The sequence below is a fragment of the Portunus trituberculatus genome, chromosome 31 (genome assembly GCF_017591435.1).
Source record: "Portunus trituberculatus isolate SZX2019 chromosome 31, ASM1759143v1, whole genome shotgun sequence".
NCBI classification, from domain to species: Eukaryota; Metazoa; Arthropoda; class Malacostraca; order Decapoda; family Portunidae; genus Portunus; species Portunus trituberculatus.
The window spans coordinates 21,087,155-21,103,835 of record NC_059285.1 but is presented as its reverse complement, the minus strand read 5'-3'; the positions used below and the strand labels follow the sequence as shown (position 1 = coordinate 21,103,835).

The 16,681-nt window shown below is 40.4% G+C and overlaps 1 protein-coding gene across 1 annotated transcript in view; it reads right to left on the bottom strand.

Moving 5' to 3' along the window:
* The window catches only part of LOC123511100 (dynein axonemal intermediate chain 1-like), a 49,368-nt gene extending 35,729 nt beyond the window's left edge, over positions 1-13,639 (bottom strand). The window contains exons 1-6 of the mRNA XM_045266713.1: positions 13,565-13,639; positions 11,434-11,728; positions 11,057-11,199; positions 9,775-9,942; positions 8,689-8,842; positions 531-695 (exon numbers count right to left, since the gene is read on the bottom strand). Of these exons, the coding sequence (XP_045122648.1) occupies positions 531-695; positions 8,689-8,842; positions 9,775-9,942; positions 11,057-11,199; positions 11,434-11,728; positions 13,565-13,639 (1,000 nt within the window). The remainder of the gene's footprint in view (positions 1-530; positions 696-8,688; positions 8,843-9,774; positions 9,943-11,056; positions 11,200-11,433; positions 11,729-13,564) is intronic.
* Between the last annotated feature and the right edge of the window lie 3,042 nt (positions 13,640-16,681).

Below are 16,681 nucleotides of genomic sequence, written 5' to 3'. Positions count from 1 at the left end.
AGATGTCTCGAGAGTGCAAGACTGTTTTCTTTTAATTCAAACTGCAAGGAAAATTCTTATGAATTTCAATATCAGTAAACAGTTACTAAATGTATTTCCTTTACATGATAATACTTATCATATCTTCATGCTCCTCATAATAATATTTCTTTTTATTGATTTATAACTTACAAAGTTGGCAACTCGTCTCACAGCCAATCAGCGTAAGTGATCGCTATTACGTGACTCTGAGAGCTAACACAAGCGAACATATCTTGAAAAGCGTTCGCCTTTAGGGCGAACGCTCTTAGGACCGTTCACCTTTTGCAGTGCTACTGAAAACGCCTATTATGTCCAGTACTTTTTTTTTTTTTTAAGACACCGTCAGAGCAGGTGGGGCATTCGTGTAACCACGAAGAAGGGGTCTTGGGAAAGGATCCATCGAAAATAAAGGTAGATAACCGATTTCCTCATGTACAAGGAGCCTTACTCTGACAACCTATCAACATACTACTTTCCACCGCCATCAAGCTTCAAGCCCTGCTACTCACCGGCCGGGGCATAGGCTGCCGCGAAGAGGTCACTGTAGATGGGACTCCAGCATACGTCTGTCACAATTAGGTGTCGGGAGCCATCATGAGTGAATTTCCATAGAGGAAGCAGCGATCCCTCTAGCGGCCGGAACTCATCACTGCCATCCTCCCAGTAGCGGAAGTCTAGAATTGATTTTTTATACGTAAGAGGAAAATCCGAACAATGGCAACAAAAACTGTGATCAAAGGAAAGGCCCACTGAGGTGCCGGTCCCAAACTGGTACAAGGAAATGTGGTTAGAAGATGACAAGGAATATACAAGAAGGAAGTTGTGGTGTGGGTTAAAGTTTGGAGGACAGCGGTGGTGCTGCCATCTGTTGGTATCGAGCAGCTTCATGGAAAACGATTTTAGGAGTCCTCCCCCGCTGATGGAACCCCCCATCACTCTCCCCCTTGCTGCCTTCGACCCGTGAGTCATCTCTTGCTATCTTCATTCCCAAATCGATTCCTCCAGCCTTCCCATTCAACCCGTATATCCTCTTGGTATGAAATCCTTGGAATGTGACCCCCAAGATGGTAAAGGAGTATTTTTTTTTTATTTTAAATACTTATAAATAAACATAAACACTGTCTAAATAACATTACCCAATAGACTACATATATAATACGAAATGCACACTATTACGTCAGCAGCATAACAATTTAATTCGAGGTCTGGAAAACAACGGTGACATTCATAAAGCAAAGCACACTGTAGTAATAAATAGACTTAATGCTTTAGGTATTTTTTAGGACATTTCATCCTCCTTCTCCTCTTCCTTCCCTTTTTGCTATTACTGTTATTGGGAAGGGACAGTATGGTGCAGCATGTCTGGCAGAAACTCATATTGATGGCCACGCCTTAATGTGTTTGTCGCCATCCACACACCGCTGTTTTGAGATCCACCACAGATCAATAATTGCCGCGCCACACACACACACACACACACACACACACACACACACACACACACACAGAACTTACGATGGTATCAGTGATGTGCATTGTGGTGTTTGTAATTTTCAGTCTTGGGTTGATAATTTAAGATGGTCATTGCGCTTTTCTTGCCACATGCTCACACGCACATGATGAAATGCACACACATACACACACACACACACACACACACACACACACACACACACACACACACACACACACACACACGGCAAAAGATTGTGAGCATTCAAGGAGACAATCATAGTTTTGAATGTAAATTTGGACCCGTAGAAGCGAACTGCAGTTAGTATTATACACAAAGCGCTTAATAATATGTTCTCAGCAAAGTAACTGCCACGATTCCTTCGCTTTGCCCATGCATTACTCGGATTCCAAGATTGAGTTTAAGTAAAGACAGAGGTAATAAAAACAGTAGCAATAAAACAGTAATGACAGCAGTAGCGTGGATAAGCAGCACGAGAAATCCTTGGGAAAAGAACTAAAGAAAATGAAGACAACAATAACAGCAGCAGCAATAAAAACAGCAATGATAGAACACAAGGGCAAAAATTGTGTAACTTGAACACGATATCACGCTACGGAGCAACACACCACACGATAGCATGATACGTGCAACAGCATGATTGCTGTTGCACGTGCGCTTCTCTTCAACAACTACAGCACAGCACGACAATCGGCAACGACGCTGTTCACAACGCCACCTCACCGCCACTGTCAAACTACACCACTTTCTTGCCGCAGTCGTCACTCAAGACACCTACCTGTGCGTCAAACTTCAATACCTTCTTTAGCCTTCACCATTCGACATTAACACTATACTAGTGCTTCAATTTTCACATTTCATTAATGTCTTTACCACTCATCAATTAACATCACACCAATCCATGAAACTTTTTCACGACTTTTACGTTTGAAATATGACACACCAACGCATGATATAAACTTCTGCCATCTCTTGTAACTTTTTATCCAGTTTTTGTCTGAATCAGTTTAGGGGATACTGTGAACTTACCATCAAAACTAGTTGTAAACTTACCATCAAAGCGATAAGTAAACGTTTCCCTTTGTGTTTCACAACTCAATGGGGCAGTCACAGCCTGTCCTCTAAAGACAACTATCCTACTTCACACAAAACTACATGCACTTACTACACATACACCCTTCACTTAGAATTTTTAAATGATGACACAAAATTCAGCCTCAGAGGACCCTTCTGGGGAGGAAACAGTAATTGTGCTTAGGTCGCACTGCGCTCTCGATATCGACCCAAAGTGTTTTGACACCTCCTTCAACTTTTTCTTTATTAACTTCTGCAACATTCGTTTTAGATCTAATTTTCAATCTGTAGAACGCCACCTCTCCTCTACTAAACCTCATCTTTTTCTCACCGAAACACAGGTTTCCGAGGCAACTAACAGTAGCCCCTTTTCTGCTCAATGTCTTTTTTTTTTTTTATGTAGGAGAGAAGGCCAGCCGAAGGCAACACAATGTTAAAAGAAAAAAAATGGCCTACTTGATGCTGGATCTCTGAAAGATAAGAAGGGTTATCCAAGATTCGGGAGCAAATGTCTTGACACCTCTCTCTTAAAAGAATTCAAGTCGTAGGAAGACGGAAATACAGAAGCAGGCAGAGAGTTCCAGAGTTTACCAGTGAAAGGTATGAACGATTGAAAGTACTGGTTAACTCTTGCGTTAGAGTTGGACAGAAAACGGATGAGAGGAAGAAGAAAGCCTTGTGCAGAGAGGAGCAGGAGGGGAGGCATGCAGTTAGAAAGATCAGTAGAACAGTTAGCATGAAAATCATGATAAAAGATAGAAAGAGATGCAACATTTCAGGGGTGAGAAAGAGGCTGAAGACAGTCAGTCAGAGAAGGGGAGTTGATGAGTCGAAAAGCTTTTGATTCCACCCTATCTAATAAAAGCTGTGTGAGTGGAACCCTCCCAAACATGCAAAGAGTGCTCCATACAGAGTAAGCAGTCGGAGGGGCGAGGAAATCTGGCGGAGACGCCTCAGAGCGCCTAACTTCATAGAAGCTGTTTTAACAAGAGATAAGATGTGAAGTTTCCATTTAAGATTATGAGTTAAGGACAGACTAAGTATATTGAATGTGGAAGAGAGAGACAGTTGAGTATCATTGAAGAACAGGAGATAGTTCTCTGGAAGATTGTATCAAGTTGATAGATGGAGGAATTGAGTTTTTGAGGCATTGAAAACTATTAGATTTTCTCTGTCCAAATCGGAAATCTTAGAAAGATCAGAAGTCAAGCGTTCTGTGGCGTACCTGTGTGATGTTTTGACTTCCTGAAGGGTTGGACATATCTGAAAGGACGTGGAAAGATGTAGGGTGGTATCATCAGCGTAGGAGTGGATAGGGCAAAAAGTTTGGTTAAGAAGGTCATTAATAAATAATAGAAAGAGAGTGGGTGACAGGACAGAACCCCGAGGAACACCACTATTAATAGATGTTGAAGAACAGTTGCCATCTACCAGAGCAGCAATAAAGCGGTCGGAAAGGAAACTTGAAATAAAGTTGCAGAGAGGACAGAAACCATTGGAGGGCAGTTTGGATATCACAGCTTTATGCCAGACTATATCAAAAACTTTTAATATGTCTAATACGACAGCAAAAATTTTATAGAAATCTCTAAAAGAGGATGACCAAGACTCAGTAAGGAGAGCCAAAAGAACACCAGTAGAGTGACCTTGACGGAAGCCATACTGGCGATCAGATACAAGATTGTGAAGTGACAGATGTTTAAGAATCTTCCTATTCACGATAGATTCAAAAACTTTCAACAAACAAGAGATTAAAGCTCTAGGACGGTATTTAGAGAGATTAAAACAGTCAACCTTTTTAGGAACAAGCTGAATGTAGGCAAACTTCCACCAAAATAAAAACGTACAAGTTGACAGACCAAGTTGAAAGAATTTGGCCAGGCAAAGTGCAGGCACGGACCATTCGGGCTTTTCACGGGAATTTATGGGCTAAAGGCTTTTTGGGATACCTCCTATCTCAAAGCCCACCCGCTAGGAAACCATTGCCCTGAGTGAGGAAGCTCAACCTGCACTCGAACCGTGGACAGAATTCGAACCCGTGCGTTTGGAATCCCCGCGAATCCCAAAGCACACATGGTTCCACTGTAGGAAGGAGCCCATCAGGTCCATAAGCCTTCCGAGAGTTCAGGCCAGTGAGTGAATGGAAAACATCATTACGAAGAACTTTGATTGAAGAATCAGGGGAAGGAGGAGAAAGAGAGACAAGCCCAAAATCATCCAAAGTGGGATTGTTAGCAAAGGTTTGAGAGAAGAGTTCAGCTTTAGAGACAGAAGTGATGGCAGTGGTAACATCAGGATAAAATGAAGGAGGGAAAGATAAAGAAGTAAAGATATTGGAGATGTTTTTGGCAAGATGCCAAAAGTCTCAAGGAGAGTTTGAGTTTGAAAGATTTTGACATTTTCTACTTAATAAAGGGGTGTTTGGCAAGTTGAAGAACACAGTTGGCATGATTTCGGGCACAGATATAAAATGCATGAAATTCAGGAGATGGAAGGCTCAAGTACCTTTTGTGGGCAAAATCTCTTTCATATATAACACGAGAACAGTCTGTGTTAAACCAAGGTTTAGAAGGTTTAGGTTGGGAATAAGAATGAGGAATGTACGCCTCCATGCCAGACACTATCACCTCTGTTATGCGTTCAGCACAAAGAGATGAGTCTCTGACACGGAAACAGAAATCATTCCAAGAAAATCAACATAATATATCATCAAGTTCCCCCAGCTGGCAGCCAGAGTTACCTCCGCTTAGGGGGATCCTGGGGAAGAGATTGGAGAAATAGGACAAGATACAGAAATGAGATTGTGATTGGAGGAGCCAAACGGAGATGACAGAGTAACAGCATAAGCAGAAGGAAGGATTAGAGGTAAGGAAGAGATCAAGAATGTTGGGCGTGTCTCCAAGACGGTCAGAAATACGAGTAGGATGTTGCACCAGGTGCTTTAGGTCAAGGAGGATAGCAAAGGTGATTAGTTGAAGGCTATTATAGTTCACCAGGATGGTCAGTGAAGGGAGAGGAAAGCCAAAGCTTGGTGGTGAACATTGAAATATCCAAGGATGGAGATTTTTGCGAAAGGGTAGAGGGACAGAATGTGCTCCACATTGGAAATTAAATAGTCAAGGAGTTTACTATAGTCAGAGGAGTTAGGGGAGAGATAGACAGCACAGATAAATTTAGTTAAAGAGTGACTGTTGAGTCTAAGCCATATGGTGAAAAACTCGAAAGAAAGATTCAAGAGTGTAGACACGAGAGCAAGTTAAGTCATTGCGCACATAGATGCAAGATTCATCTTTGGAACGAAAATGAGAATAGAGAAAGTAGAAGGGAACAGCACTCCCTGAACTAGTGTTGTTAGACCTCACTGGGAGTAAATTATCGTTTCTCTATCCTCATTTTCGTTCCAAAGCTGGATGTTACGTATATGTGTGACACGAGTTGTCCTCGTGCCCCACGCTCTTGAATCTTCATAGTTTTTCGCCATCTGGCCTCGACTCAATAGTCATCCTCTAACTAAATTTGTCTGTTCTCTCTATATCTTCCCTAACTCCTCTGACTAGAGTAAATTCTTTGACTATTTAACTTCTAAAGTGGAGCAAATTCTGTCTCTCTATCCTTTCGCGGACATCTCCATCCTTGGAGATTTATTTCAATGTTCACCACCAGCTTTGGCTTTCCGCTCCTATCACTGACCACCCTGGTGAACTAGCCTTAAACTTTACTACCCTCTATGACCTAGAGCAATTGGTGCAACAACCCTATTAGTATTGTCGATTGTCTTGAAGATACGCCCAACAATTTTTAACATTTTCCTAACTCTAATTCTTCAGCTTATACTGTTACCCTATCTTTTCTGTTGGGCTCCTCCGATCACAATCTCATTTCTTTATCTTGTTTTATTTCTCCAATCCCTCTTCAGGATCCCCAAAAGCGGAGGTACCTTTGGTGTTTTGCCTATGCCAATTGGGGGGACCTGAGGAGGTATTATGCTGATTTTCCCTGGAATGATTACTGTTTCCGTGTCAGACCCATCTCTGTGTGCTGAACGCACAACACAGGTGATAGTTTCTTCTAAACCTTGGTTTAACACAGCCTGTTCTCGTGCTATGCACGATAGAAAGGTTGCCCACAAAAGGTACTTGAGCCTTCCATCACCTGAATCTTATGCACTTTATATTTCTGCCTAGAATCATGCCAATTTTGTTCTTCAACTTGCCAAACACTCCTTCGTAAACAAAAAATGCCAAAAGCTTTCGAACTCAAACTCCCGTCGAGACTTCTGGCATCTTGCCAAAAAAACATCTTCAATAACTTCACTTCTTCATCTTTCCCTACTTTATTTCATTTTGATGGACCTACTACCATCTCATCTCCCTCTAAAGTTAAACTCTTCTCTCAAACCTTTTTTACCAACTCCACCTTGGATGATTCTGGGCTTGTCCCTCCCTCTTGTCCTCATTCTGATTATTTCATGCCTTCAGTGAAAGTTCTTCGTAATGATGTATTCCATACCCTCGCTTGCCTAAACTCTCGGAAGGCTTATGGACCTGATGGGTCTATCCTATTGTTTTCAAAAACTGTGCTACCGTGCTTGCACCTTGCTTGGCCAAACTCTTTCAACTAGTAGATCTATCGGCTTTTACCTTTCCTTTTTGTTGGAAGTTTACTTACATTTAGCCTGTTCATAAAAAGGGTGACCGTTTTAATCCTTCAAACTGCCGCCCTATTGCTTCAAAATCTTGCTTGTTTGAAGTTTTTGATTTATCCTCAGTAGGAAGATTCTGAAACCATCTGTCACTTCACAATCTCCTGTCTGATCGATAGTATGGTTTCCGTCAAGGATGCTCTATTGGTGCTCTTTTGTCTTTCCTTACTGAGTCATCGTCATCCTCTTTAAAAGAGATTTCGGTGAAACTTTTGCTGTTACGTTATACATATAAAAAGCTTTTGATAGAGTCTGACACAAAACTTTCATTTCAAAACTGCCCTCCTACAGTTTCCATCCTTTCTTCTACAACCTTATCTCTTACCTTCCGACTGTTGTGTTGCAGCCGTGGTACTCGTAAACGGCAACCGTTCTTCTACATAATATTAACAGTGGTTTTCCTCAAGGTTCTGTCCTGTCATCCACTCTGTATTATTCATTAATGATTTTAACCAAACTTCTTTTTCTATCCTCTCTTATGCTAATGATACCATCCTACACCTTTCCACCTTTTTTCAGAGGCGACCAACTTTTCAGGAAGTCAACATGTCACGTAAAGACGCCACAGAACGCCTAACTTCTGATCTTTCTAAGATTTCTGATAGGGGCAGAGAAATACCTCAAATACTCAATTCCTTCATCTATCAACTCGACATAACCTTCCATGAAAAAAAAAAAGATAACTATCCCCTTGTCTTCAATGACACTCAGCTTTTCCCCTTTTTACAATGACTATCTTCGGTCTGTCCTTTATTCATAATCTAAACTGAAAACTTAACATCTCATTTTGTGCTAAAACAGCTTTTATGAAGTTAGGCGTTCTGAGGCGTCTCTGTCAGTGTTTCTTCGATGCTCCAACTGCTATCTCTGTACAAGAGCCTTATCCGTCTTTGTAGGGATTACTCTTACCATGACTGACTGTCTTCAACCTCTATTTCACGGTCGGAATGTTGATCTCTTTTCATACTAACTGCTCTTCTGATCATGCTAACTGCATGCCTCCCTCCTCCTGCAGCCTTGCTGCACAAGGCTTTCTTCTTTTCACCCCTATTTTGTACAACTCTCTAATGCAAGAGTTAACCAGTACTTGCAGTCATTTATACCTTTCTCTGGTAAACTTTGGAACTCCGTTCCTGCTTTTGTATTTCTATCTTCCTACGACTTGACTTCTTCTAAGAGAGAGGTTTCAAGACATTTGCCCCTTTCTTTCGGCTGACTGTTGACTTGTAAGGGGACTGGTAATTAAGTGGGCCTTTTTTTTTATCTTTTGTTGCTCTTCGCCGGCTTCACTTCTTGAAAAAGAAATTTATATCCTATTCCATACGACATACACAATTACTTCGTACAACATTCACGCACCGGCACGTTTCAAAACAATAGACTTTATTTTTTTAACACGCTACCAAAGTCTTACTACCTTGAGTGATGTCATCATAAGTGTTCTGGTTGACCATCCTCTCCACAACTTTTGCAGCATGTGATAGGCCCGCCAGGCCGACTGTTTCTTGCCCGTGCCGTTGTCCAGTGCTTCCCGTTAGTTCTAGAGGGTCAAGGCTTCCAGGAGGTGGCGTCTGCTCGGAAATCAGAATTAACTCGATCATATTACTTATGAAAGCAGTGTTTCACAATGAGTCATGTAACATGAAAAAAAATATTCTTTCTTTACTCCATATCTCTAGTTTACGTATCCCAAGGTTTCTTCATTTTTGTTTTACAGAGGCTATTTATTTCAAGTAGCATCATAGAACAAAAATTTGATACATCATTAGATTATATATTATAATTATCCACTGGAAAAAAAAAGGCTTGAAATGCCATTGGTATACAAATCTAATCAGAAAAGCTGCAAATTCATTGTATACACCGAGATACTACTGGATGATATATTCTATGCATTTTCTGCAGAGAGAGAGAGAGAGAGAGAGAGAGAGAGAGAGAGAGAGAGAGAGAGAGAGAGAGAGAGAGAGAGAGAGAGAGAAACCCATAAATATATAAAATCAATCAGAACCGGAAATCAATATCTGTTGAGCTATGGAAAGTTTTGTGAATCAATGACGAGACAATGGGACTTAGGTCTACAGCAGTGTTTCCCAAATTTTTCTAGGGCGAATACCATTTGGAGGTTCCGTAGAGTCGCCGCCTACCATCTGGAATTCCTGAAAAACTCGGTTATAACAAATATGAATTTTATTCACAAATAGAACACACAAATGAACTAACAAGGAACACAACTCATTTCAAAATGAGGGATGCATCTGTTTCTTCTCCATCTTGTGTAATGCAATATATATTTTTTTTCCAGAGAAATGAATCAGATTTAATTAAAAATCTCATATGATCACAAAAATGTTCATGTACCACCTGGAAGGCCTTCTCGTATCACTAGTGGTACGTGTACCTCAGGTTGGGAACCACTGGTCTAGAGTTACTTGCTTATATTGGTGCAAAGATTCTGCAGTGTGTGTTCAATATGACATCTTGTTCTTTAATTTAATCCACTCACCTCCCTGCCTTTGTTTCCTCGATCTCTTTCCCTCTCCTCCAGCTCTCTCTCCATCTCCTTCTCCAGTTGATTTTCGTAGTTTTCTAGGTAAGCGTCTTGGATCAAAGCGGGACTTACGGTGAGGCCGAAAGTGGTACTCGGTGGAGCCTCCGTCTGCATCGACAGGTTCTAGGAAGAGGCAGCATATGTCGCGTTATGTACCGGGACTTGTCTTCTTCACATGATGTTTTTAATACAACAATGGAACACAACATTTTTCTCTGTTTAGTATATAATTATCACAAGATGAAAAATAGATCACTTGTATTTTTCTTTTTTTTTTTTTTGGCGGGGGGAGGGGTGACGGGTGCAATTTGAAAGGTATGCAGTGTATTTGGTTAAGAAATACTACTGACTCAACAAAACAAAAAAAAAGTGATAAATTTTTCTTCAAACTTACCAACATAAAGATGACAAAGCGCCCGTTAGTGCAGCAACGTCACCGACATGTTACTCTACAGTGAGTCTATACACACAGACACACACACACACACACACACACACACACACATACAGATACACCCACCCACACCCACACACACACACACACACACACACACACACACCACGTAGTGTAGTGGTTAGCACGCTCGACTCACAATCGAGAGGGCCGGGTTCGAGTCCTGGTAAGCAGCGAGGCAAATGGACAAGCCTCAATGTGTGGCCCCTGTTCACCTAGCAGTAAATAGGTACGGGATGTAACTCGAGGGGTTGTGGCCTCGCTCTCCCGGTGTGTGGGGTGTGTTGTGGTCTCAATCTCAGTCTCAGTCGGTCTATGAGCTATGAGCTCGCTCCGTAAAGGGGAAGACTGGCTGGATGACCAGCAGACGACCGAGGTGAATTACACACACACACACACACACACACACACACACACACACACGGCCCGGTAGCTCAGTGGTTAGAGCGCTGGCTTCACAAGCCAGAGGACCGGGGTTCGATTCCCCGGCCGGGTGGAGATATTTGGGTGTGTCTTCTTTCACGTGTAGCCCCTGTTCACCTAGCAGTGAGTAGGTACGGGATGTAAATCGAGGAGTTGTGACCTTGTTGTCCCGGTGTGTGGTGTGTGCCTGGTCTCAGGCCTATCCGAAGATCGGAAATAATGAGCTCTGAGCTCGTTCCGTAGGGTAACGTCTGGCTGTCTCGTCAGAGACTGCAGCAGATCAAACAGTGAATCACACACACACACACACACACACACACACACACACACACACACACATTACAAAGGCTTGTAACTTACCCTTTTAGAGAATCTGTTAGTTTGGGAGACTCTCTCGGAGAAGTTGAAAGGGTTGGGTTGTGAGTCGAGTTTTGCCAAGTCTTCAGGATTCACCATGTCCCGGTATACCTCCTCCATAAGACGTCGCGCCTCATCACCATCTTCTGTTAGGGACAGTGTTTCGAGGATTAGGCAGGTTGTTGGTCTCTACTCTAAACTGCACAAAAGCAGCATTTATACTAGACCAATACTGTTATACTATTTACTCTGATGTCAACACTCTGATGTCAGGAACTCCTAAACCAACAAAGAATAACATTGCCAGTGATACATGTACAAAATCATTCCGTAAATTTAGAGTAGCATGTTTGAGTGAGTGTAAAATATTGTTCTCTAACCTTTTGATGACTGTTTATCATGTTGTTTCTCCTGCTGCTGCTTTTGTTGTATTTGATCATGGAGATCACGATGAATTATCCTAGAGGGAAGGGTCAGCAAATCAAGGGTCAGGTCATCCTCGCTGACCAGCACCCGTCGGTATGATCCGCATGTGAGGTCATAACGAACCTGGTTGTGGAGCCGCGCGCTGTTGGAACTGAGGCGGATGGTGACCTCCGGCTCTCTGGTTCCCTGCTGCTGGGGGATGGGGATCTTGGCGTCACTTTGGGATATCAAAAGGCTTCCAGAAGTGTGTCACAGAGTCTTTACTGCATGTGAGGCTGAACTAGTTCGTGCTCAAAACTTATTAAAAAAAAAAACATTTTCCATCCATCCAACCATCAAGTTTATATTGCCAAAAAAAAAAAAATAAATAAATAAATAAATCTGTGAATGAAATATTTCCTGAATAGCAACGCTAAGACACTGGACATGAAGTGCTTCCCGACAGAATCTCCTGTGGACGTTTCATAAAACTAGCCTCGAATTAACTTCTCTGTTCTGTTAAGATACACAAAGAAGAGAAACAACTGGACGCTAATGCCTTGTCTTGCCTGGCGTGTCAGAAAGCATTTATCGGGCTGTATAAACAAAGATTATTAAAGTTCGTCTAAGACCTATCTTTGGCCGTAATTTCGATGTGTTAAGTTGAATTCTCAAGCCTCAGCATGAAGTAGTGTAGGTAAGAGTAAAACAGTTAAAAAAAAAAAAAATCTCGTATTTCTCAATTTCAATTTAATAGTGCATTTTTTTTTTTTTTATTAAATAATGTACAAAATAATTGATCATAAATACTGTAAGAATATGAGCGCATAAATTTGTGTAGCTACACCTCCAGAGATGGCTCTCAAATCTTAAAACAATCTGAAGCTGGTCTGAAACAAACTTGCTTATTTATGAATCTTTGTTAAATACGGCCCCTATTTACCATTTACTCTATTTATTTCTGGTTTTTCATTATTTCAAACAATTCTGTTTGCTTAATAGTAATTTGTGGGTATTTTATCTAACTCTTTCATTTCCTACTTTAATGATGTTACAAAGGTATATACAAAGAATATTTTACTTTAAGCAACGAATAACCATGTAAATTTATTATGGTAGTATTTAAATAACAAAGTTTACGTCTTTAAATGCACCTAAGATAAAAAAAAAAAAAAAAAACTAGCTCTAGAAAAACCAAGCATTAAATTAAAAGTTGACTAAAACTATACAAAAGTTCAATCTGTACACGCTCGAAAAGGGCAGTGTGAAGCTGCAGCAAAGCCAAAACCAACTTTAGACAAAAACAAGGAGGAAAAATATATATTTACAATGGTGCTCAAAAAGTGTACAAAACATTATACAATATTGAAAATAAAACCAATATCAGGTGGTTAGAAACCTTGCCATGCTGTGTTGGGCTTTCTTTGTCCACAGCGGCGGGCGGCGACGGCGGTTGGGAGGGGAGAAAGCCCGTGGCGGCTGACGGAACGGCGACCGAAAGCTGATTACGACCAAAGATTATCGTGCAAAGTAATATGACATTGGCACGCCCGGAGGACACGCCTGGCGCTCAGCTACATACAGCCCAGGAATTCCTAAGGGAAAGTAGCGCAGTACGTGGCGTGTCTCCTTTAACTCTCAGACTGCTTTTTCACAAACTTTACAAAGATCATTAACAAAAAAATAGATGATTGAATGTCATAGCATTTTAGAAAATAAGGTTTTATTAATGTTGACTCATATGATGTATGATTATTCACATGTATCAACAAGTGTCAATCAATACTAAGGAAAAGGTTTATGTTACAGACAGACTCCACCACAAGTTTCAGTGGGAACTGTTCTCTCTCTACTACATGTCTTTGATTTACTTTCCGTGTAAGATTTACCAGATAGAGGGTTTAGGTTTGCCTTGATTTTTTAAGTCATCAACAAAGTTGCTATGAAGCTGTCAATACAAGTACTTTGATGGGCGATAAAACATACGACTGAATTTGAAATAAACTCCTGAATCTTTGTTCTGGTTACGTTATTTGATATCGTCAATACTTCACAATGACCGCCAGCTCTCTCCCCGTTTCCGCCGCCGCCCCTCTCCTGTCTTACCTCCCCCTCCCCCTCCTCATCCCCCTGCTCCTCCCGTCGGCGCAGGCGCAGTTTAGGAGCGACGCGGGCCAGCATCGTTAGAGTTGGTTACTTTACTTTGTCAGAGCAAAGAGACAAGATATTAGTGGCAATGTACCAGGAGTATAAGTCATGGTGCATCTTTTGGGCAGTCAAGGAACTGACTCAAACTACAAAGGAAAAAAAAAAAAAAAAAGAACAAATATTAAGTGCCAATTTTCCTCCGATAGAAATTGTCCAAATTATAGTTTCTGGAGGAATTTTAATATGTCTGCAGGAACAGACATTTCCTGTGTTTAGAGACAATTTTCATTCGCAGATATGCAAGGATACAGAAGAAATAGCTTAAGTAAGTGATATACTATGGAAGAACTATAGTAAAGTAACCGTTTTTATATACAGTGAAAGATTTATGATAAATAACACAGTGGAAGCGGGATAATAAAATAATCGTTTAAATAGAAACTAGGATTTTAACATAATGATGAAATTAAATTTGTTTAGTGAAAGACAGTAAATAATTAAGCATGAGAATGTATCTGAACTGAAGTCTCTGCTCTACGAAAGAGAAACTACATATTAGATAGTTAGACTTGGACATGAAATAAACTTATGGTTATTTACAGCACAGGTATACCCTCCAACCCGAACTAACTTTATATATTAATCAAAGAGATTATTGATTATATAAAGGTGATATTAGGCTGGTGCTTGACTAAAGAACTACATTTTGAAGTGATATTCTAGGACACAGATAACATTTATGGTGACCATCTATTTACAACACAACTTTCCAACAACATCTATGTTTTAGGATTATTGTCATTATTCAGGTAAAGATTTGTCTTATTTCTAAAAGCAACGTGCATTAAACTCCTTCCCAAGCCCCACTATATGAAATTGTTCAATTAGTACTATATCCCGCAGTACCATGAACATTTCAGATCCCCAGAATATGAAAACTTCTTGTCTTACCAATTTTTCAGTTGAACACTATAGAAAGTAAAAGTACTACGCAACAAGCACGAACCCTCAACCGTCCTCCACACACAGAACGTAAGCATAGAACAATAGGGAAAAGGGGCTACACATCATCACGTCACATGAGGATGAAGTACGCAGTCTTGAAGCCACGTCAACACACTCACGTAGCCAGGACAAGAGAGGCAGAAGCATTACACAAACTGGTCCTAAGAAGTTAAAAACATCTCAAACACTTAGACGGACGAAAGAGAATGCGAAAAGCAACATCGTAAGTTAGAATTTAGCTGCATCAGTGGTATATTATAATATATGCAACTAATTCATGACAAAAGTAACAGATGATCCATAAACGGTTGAAGTAAACCAATTACAATAAAAACTCACACCTAATGATAGGTGATCAGAAGTAGTGGTATACTGTATTGCGATGTACCAGTATAGCCTAAAAGAGGCTTACAGTATATTGCCTGACACATAAGCAATTCACAACGTGCAGAAAAATGAATAAATAAAAAGACTAATGTAAAAAGAAATGGATAAATTAATAAAAGAATAATATAAAAATACAAAGTAAAACAATCACAGCCTAACATGAACTAGGGATTTATAGCCTGACAAAAGATAAAAAACCAACACATAATAATACTCAGACAAACACGAAAGCCTGCCTGATATCCAAGAGAACAGCTAATCATTGGTGCAGAAGCTGATAAAAAAGTAACTGACAGAAGCCAATCATGAATGGGAACAACAATATGACAACACTAGGTGTCCTCTCAAAATAATATATATATATATATATATATATATATATATATATATATATATATATATATATATATATATATATATATATTTATTTATTTATTTATTTATTTATCTATTTATTCATTCACTTGAATATAAGTGAAGGGAGAGGAAAACTAAAGTTGGTGCTAAACATTAAGATCTCCAAGGATGGAGATCTCTGCGAAAGGATGACCGGTCAGAATGTGCTCCATTTTAGAAGTTAAATATTCAAAAAACTTTCTATAGTTAGAGGTGTTAGAGGGGAGATAGAAAGCACAAACAAATTTAGTGAGAGTGATTTAGGAGTCGAGGACAGATGGTGGAAAACTAGAGAGATTCAAGAGCGTGGGTAGGAGAGGAAGTCTGTTCGTTCCGCACATACACGCAATATCTTCCTTTAGAACAAAAATGAGAATAGAGAAAGTGGGAGAGAAAAGAGAAGGGATTAATTTTAGTTACCTCAGATAGCTATGTTTCGGAAAAGAAAAGAAGATAAAACTTAGTAAAGGAGAAGTGGTCTTCTAGAGATTGAATATTAGATCTAAGATTGCAAACTACATGCACTTATCACACACACACACACACACACACACACACACACACACACACACACACACACACACACACACCCTTCACTCAAAATTCAAAATGGCGACTACAAATTCAGCCTCGGAGTTCCATTCTGGGGAGGAGACTAGAAATGTCCCCAGATCGAACTGATCTCTCAACGGCAACCTAAAATGTCTTGACACCTCCCTTGACTTTTTCTTCAATAAATTCTGCAACAATCGGGGTCTTAGATCTATTTTTCAATCTGTAGAACACCACCTCTCTTCTACTAAACCTCATATTTATTTCCTTACCGAAACACAGATGTCTAAGGCTACCGAGAGTAGCCGCTTTTCTGTTCCGTCCTACTTTCTCTATCCTCATTTTCGTTCCAAAGCTGGATGTTGCGTCTATGTGCGCAACGACCTAACTTGCTCTTGTGCCCACGCTCTTGAATCTTCCGAGTTTCCCACCATCTGCTTTACAATCAATAGTCATTCTCTAACTAAATTTATCTGTGCTATCTATCTTTACCCTAACTCCTCTGACTATAGTAAATTATTTTATTATTTATCTTCCAAAATGGAACACATTCTGTCCCTCTACCCTTTCGCAGAGATCTCCATACTTGGAGATTTCACTGTTCACCACTAGCTTTGGCTTTCTTCTCCCTTCACTAACCATCCTGGTGAATCAGCCTTCAACTTTACTATCCTTCATGATCTAGAGCAACTGGTGCAACACCCTACTCGTATTCCTGACCGTCTTGGAGACACG